Here is a 6184-nt window from a genome sequence, read left to right as displayed (position 1 = left end):
TAAGTCAGACTAGCCAGTACTACATGTCCATCACTACAATAAGTCAGACTAGCCAGGACTATATGTACATCACCACAATAAGTCAGACTAGCCAGGACTATATGTACATCACCACAGTAAAGGGCGGGCAAACAATTCCCAAGTCTAGGGCAACTGTCTGGGACGATTCCTGGCCTAGAAAATAACCAAAGCTGCCCCTAATTTCTTGTCTGGAGAAGAAAATGTATTTCCCCACGTTTGGCCAGTGGGTGGAAGTCTGGGGTCCACAGGCTGCACGAGGATGTGCACACACCAATACTTGCACTTCTGAATCTCAGGCTCATCGTGTTCTCCCCAGCCACCCACCCCCATTCCCCATAACAGAAGAAACAATGCACCCACCACAAGTGGTCCTGGTAAGTGTGGAGCACAGAGAAGCCCTTCCCCTTCAGGCCTGACGCCAGCATCTGAGCTGTGGACATGGCAGCCACTCCGATTGCTACGGGAGCTCTAGAAGGAATCCAGAGACGAGGGTTAGGCAGAGTCTCCTCACCGATCTGTTCATACACTGACTCCTGGTTCCTTTGTAAAAGAAGCAGTAGGAGCTGGAGAAACAGAAAAGTTCTTGCCTGGCAGGCATGAGGCCCTGGAATCAAACACAGCAACACGGTAATGGCTCAATGGCTCTGCAAACATACTAAAAGCCATCTGACTGTGGACTGAAGATAGGCAGACCCTTGTGTAAACTATGCTTCCATCAAGTTATTAAAGATATAGATAACTATGCAGTTGATGGGAATGTGGAGATGATGAAAGACAAAAGGCAAGAGAATGCTATATGCAGGAGAGAACGCTGCATGTAGGAGAGAACGCCGCATGCAGGAGAGAACGCCGCATGCAGGAGAGGACACCGCATGCAGGAGAGAACACCGCATGCAGGAGAGAACACCGCATGCAGGAGAGAACACCGCATGCAGGAGAGAACACCGCATGCAGGAGAGAACGCCGCATGCAGGAGAGAACACCGCATGCAGGAGAGAACACCGCATGCAGGAGAGAACACCGCATGCAGGAGAGAACACCGCATGCAGGAGAGAACACCACATGCAGGAGAGAACACTGCATGCAGAAGAGGCTGGAAGAAGGGACAGCTAAGTGCAGTGGGATAGTCTAGCCTGGATCCTTGAAGAAAAAAAGGTACACACACACACATACACACACACACACACACACACACACACACACACACACACAATCTGCAGGGATACAGACAAAGAAAGGCTCGAGTGTGTTCACAGCACTGTCCCAACAGTGTGGGACAACACTCCTTAGCTGTGGTAACTACAATGTTACATGAGATGTGGCCGTTGACAATGCTGGGAATCATGGTGTGTATCAATCAGCAGTCTATATCATTGCTTACATTCTTCTATAATTCTAAAGTTATGAATAACTTTTTTTTTTTTTTTTTTTTTTTAGTTTTTTGAGACAGGGTTTTTCTGTAGCTTTGGAGCCTGTCCTGCCACTAACTCTTGTAGACCAGGCTGGCCTCGAACTCACAGAGATCTGCCTGCCTCTCTGCCCCCCGAGTGCTGGGATTAAAGGCGTGCACCACCACCGTCCGGCATGAATAACTTTTAAACATTCAGCACAGCAAATGTCTTATGCCCAGATTCACACTCTCCACAGGCTCACTGACATCTAACAAAGGGCCCACTATCTACTTCTTCCGGAAGGACCTATTTTTTCTTTCAGACCTCGGTCCATGTGTTTTGGAAGCTGTCATCTTCCTCCACCTCCCTCGTACCTCTGTTCCTCTGCACCACATGCCCCCCACACGTACAAAAGGCACAGCCGTCTAACATAGTACCTGTTCCCCACCAAGGCAATGGCACAGAGGTCACCTTGCTGTACGGGAGGCAGACCAGTAGGGGGCACCACTACCCCTGGCAGCATCAAATCTGTAGCAAATAAAAACGTAACAGCTTACTTAATGTCCAACTTTCTCGTGCTTTACTTTATCACACACCTGACCACTTGACAAAGGACTCGCAGCAGAAGCACCAGTGCTTATCTACTCCCTACTGATTTAAAGTTCAGTGTGCAGCAGCTCACAAACTGCTTTCATTTTACTTCTAAAAGGCTTAAAACAGAACCAGAGCTGCCCAGAGAACTCATGGAATCAGTTAAGTGAAAGGAATAACACACACACAAACACAGACACACACAGAGGAAGAGAGAAAGGGAGAATAGAGATAGAGATAGGTATATACAGAAAGAGAGAGAGAGAGAATAGGGAGGGAAGATGGATAGATAGAGACAGACACACATACACACACATACACACACACAAAGGGGGTGGGAAGAGTTTTCAACATATGAACACAAGAAATGAGTAGCCTTATCAAAGTGGCTGATAGTTACTGCAGAGATTTTAAGCCATTGCTGGAACATAGAAAAATTCTCTTACCTGCTCCCCCGGCCAGTTTTTCAAGTACCAGAGGCCATGTTGTAAACGTTGGTAGGAGATCAGGATAGGACCACAGTGTGTACACTGTACCAAAAGAGACCCAGGAAACACTTAAACACTGCCCACTGTAGATCCAGACACGCCCAGCACCACACGCACAGATCCAGACACATCTAATACCATGCTCCCTTTAATCAGAATTCAGAAAGAGAAACAAAAACACCCCAGTTCAAGGTGATAGAGGTTAAAGGGGTTTGCCAGGGAGACTGTCCTCAGGATGAAAGTAGAGACCCACTGACACCTGGAAACTAGTTACCACTGAGACACGGAGGCACCTGTTGCTGCTTAGGGACTGCCAGCAGAAAATGGCCATAGGGAACTAAAACTTGGGGCAGAAACCAAAGAGACTTCCCACGCATGACTTCAAAAGCAACTGACCCCAAAGTCATTCTGTAAAAAAATTTTGAAACTTTCTCATGTTTATATTTTGAGTTCCTTTTTCACAGTGATTAGCATAAAACTCCTGGAGGGGAAAAAAAAAGTCTTTATTTGTCTTCAGGTTCAGCAGCAAACTGGAAGGAGAGTTAGGAGCGGCCTAAGGAGAATGCCTTGCTCTGCTGCAGCCAGACAACCTTGGAGGAAAAGCCCCGAGTGACCAGTGTCAGCTGCCAAGGAATAGAGGAGATCTATGAAAAAGACTATTAAAAAAACACAGACTCTTAGACTACCACACAGAGCCTAGGAAACCACTGTGGAGCAGCCCACGTGAAGTATGTAACTAACGTAGCTGGGTAGCTTCATTAACCCAGCTTATTCCCCAGCCTAGGTTTTCTCAAAGCCTTTGCCCGGCAGCTTGCAGGCCCTGAGCTTCCATCTTTAGCGTCACCTCAGCTCTCTCCCAACACTCCACACTCATCTGCCACAGATCTTTACAATTGTCTTTCTTTCTAAAGTTTTATTTGTTTTTTTTTTTAATCTCAATTTTATTATGTCAACTTCTGGTCTTGAAAAGCTCAGTCCTAGGAACACTAGATCTGAAAAGATCTTTAGGAGAAATTCTGTGTTGACTTTACCTGAAAAGGCAGGGTAATGTGGAAAACAAAATAATACATTTATCAAATCAAATCAACAGAGAGTAGCAAACGTTAGCCAGGACTGTAGTCTGGGCGCTTCCATCTTGTTGCCATACCTGTTGGATACAAATTTTTCTCCAGTTCAAACAGGATGGGGTTAGCACCCCTCGTGTACACAGTCACTGCATCTCCCTTGTGGGCATACAACTTCACCACATTTAGCTCTTCCTTCCCAGGGATCAACTCAGAGGCCCGATCTGTTCCGAGGGTGGGGAAAGCAGCTGTCACATCGGCCCGAAGTTTTCTCCTGCAGAAAGCACACCGGCACCATTAATTCCATCTTCCTGACGGGTATTAATAAATCCTGAAATCCAGAATGACTATATAAATCTTCTATAAAGAAGGCTGATGACCGCTTGGCTTAAGGATCCCTATTCTCTTTCCTATTCATCATCTAATCTATTTCCACAACTTTCTAGGCTTTTTTTTTTTTTTTTACATAAAAGCAAAGAGTCTTTATTTTTACATAAGCTTGCAAACTCGGACTCTCTGTGTGTCAAATGGATTGGAGTGATCGGAGAGCCCCAAGCTCAGTGCTAAACCAAGACCAGGTGAATGATCTAAATAGACCTGTTAGTCGCGAAGAATTAGAAACGGTTATCAAAAATCTCCCCTCGAAAAAAAGCCCAGGACCAGATGGTTTCAATGCAGAATTCTCAAGAAACTTTCTAGGCTTCTCATTCCACACCGGTGCTCATCAAAATGAGTCTCACCCAGAAACCCAGCCATTCTGACCTCCTATGCCTTCCCCCACTCCATTCTCAGACTAGTTGACATGTCTGTGGACTTAGAATTAAAAGGCCACTAGGGCACCAAGAAGGACACCGAAAGAAAGCTACTTCCAAAATTCCTGAGGAGGAATCTCTTACCACGGCTTACATATGCTCTGCCCCCTCACTCCAGCTCTCTCTGGACAGGAATAATCGTTGAAGCACCCTCCCCCCGCAATACTTTTAGTTATCGGTACCCCATCGGGGTTTCCCCATAGGCTGGCTCTAAACACCGTGGAGGACAGGGCGCCTGTATTTCCCTCATTTTACATCTTCCACAAAACCTAGTCTGAGCCCAGTGCACACCGATTAAACTTTATTTCCTGTCCAAAAGACCATCTGGGAGAGAAAAGATACCCACACCTCATCCCCCAAAACGTTTCTGACGTCCCTGCTTGGCTCTCTGGGGTCTCCTCTCCATGGGCACCCCTAGATGTGTAGGAGCCTCTTTAGGTGAAGCAAAAGTATTTTCTCCCTCACCTGTCCGACCCCTTGATGGCCGTGTTGGACTTGACCCGAAAGGCCTTAGCGAACATGTCTGCTAGTGTGGCCCAGGAAAGACAAGAAGATCACAGACTCCAGGGACGGTCAGCAAAATGAGGGTGTGGCAGCTCCCCAGCCCTCAACCCTGGAGGCAGCCATGCTGAGGGCCCGGCGCCAAAATGTAGCCGGCTAGGAACCTGGTCGCATACTTTGTAGCCCTCGCTGCGACACTGACTGGCCTGGACCAATCCCGGAACTGACGCACGCTGGGTGGGGCGGGGCGGACTCCTAAACTTCCGCCTCCGGGCTGCGTGCTTGCTGGGCTGTTGCAGGGACCCTCAGCTGAGCTAAACGCGCCCTGATTCTAGCCTTCTTCCCAGTCCTCTTTAGGTTCGGCGCTGAGAAGAAACTCCAGCTTGCAATCAGTTCCACATGCCTAAAGTCCGCCAAGTTAATTAAATTCGTGTTTTATTAAACGTGCACGTTTTATTGAATACTTTTTAAAAATGCTTAAAAGCGTTTATTTATCCCTATCACTACATGGTATTGTAAAGGCTTCAGCTAGGATTTTCTCCTTCTTGATGTTTAATTTACAAGTGTTGATAAATGCAGAGACAAGAAATACACACCCCACTCAGAATCTAGGTTTGCTAGGCTACTAGTCACACAGTCAGACAGCGAAAGATGGGGCTTCCTTGAGAAACTGTGTACTCTGAGGGCAAGGATTTAAACACCTGCGGGTGCTTAGTGTTAGGTTTCAAACCTTGGACAAAAGGCTGAGGTGCCAACTTAACAAGTCAAAGCAGACACTGGCCACCAGGTTGTCTCTGCCTCCCTCAACCCCTACCTGTGACAGGGTCCTCCTGTGTTTGCATACCCTGCCCCCTACCCTAAACGCCAGCCCTGGGGCTGGGCTGCCATTCCCTAAGTAATCAACCATTTTGCACCTCCTCAGTCTCCTCCCACCCCCCCGTTTATCCGTTTACTTTTTTTTGGGCACCTGGCTACTGCAGTTGGTTCCTCTCTTCCCCATCCTCCTCCCCCTCCTCCTCTTCCCGCATGGCCCAGCTCAGTCTGGTCAGGACCTCACTGGGCTCTCACAGGTGTCCGTGCCTCTGGCTATGCTCTCCCACGTATCTATAATAAATTTTCTATAATAAAATTTCTATGATAAAATTTATAATAAATTTTCTCCCCACCATACCTAGGAGCATCATGTTTCTTTCCTTTTTATTCCTTTTTAAATTTTATTTTATTGATATTTATTGAGCTCTACATTTTTGTCTGCTCCCCTCCCTGCATCTCCTCTCCCCCTTTTGTATTTCTTTTTTTTCATTCACTGAATGTCT

General features: G+C 46.9%; 1 protein-coding gene across 8 annotated transcripts in view; it reads right to left on the bottom strand.

Annotated features, from left to right (window-relative positions):
• The window catches only part of Eif2d (eukaryotic translation initiation factor 2D), a 39902-nt gene extending 34828 nt beyond the window's left edge, over positions 1–5074 (bottom strand). For all 8 annotated transcript variants that reach the window (XM_026779602.1, XM_026779606.1, XM_026779605.1 and 5 more), the window contains exons 1-5: positions 4833–5074; positions 3639–3829; positions 2450–2533; positions 1850–1940; positions 382–489 (exon numbers count right to left, since the gene is read on the bottom strand). In XM_026779602.1, the coding sequence (XP_026635403.1) occupies positions 382–489; positions 1850–1940; positions 2450–2533; positions 3639–3829; positions 4833–4888 (530 nt within the window). In that variant the 5' untranslated portion in view covers positions 4889–5074. The remainder of the gene's footprint in view (positions 1–381; positions 490–1849; positions 1941–2449; positions 2534–3638; positions 3830–4832) is intronic.
• Between the last annotated feature and the right edge of the window lie 1110 nt (positions 5075–6184).

The sequence above is a fragment of the Microtus ochrogaster genome, chromosome 6 (genome assembly GCF_000317375.1).
Source record: "Microtus ochrogaster isolate Prairie Vole_2 chromosome 6, MicOch1.0, whole genome shotgun sequence".
Lineage (NCBI taxonomy): Eukaryota > Metazoa > Chordata > Mammalia > Rodentia > Cricetidae > Microtus > Microtus ochrogaster.
Note: the sequence above shows the minus strand (reverse complement) of the source record. Positions and strands in the feature narration are given on the sequence as shown.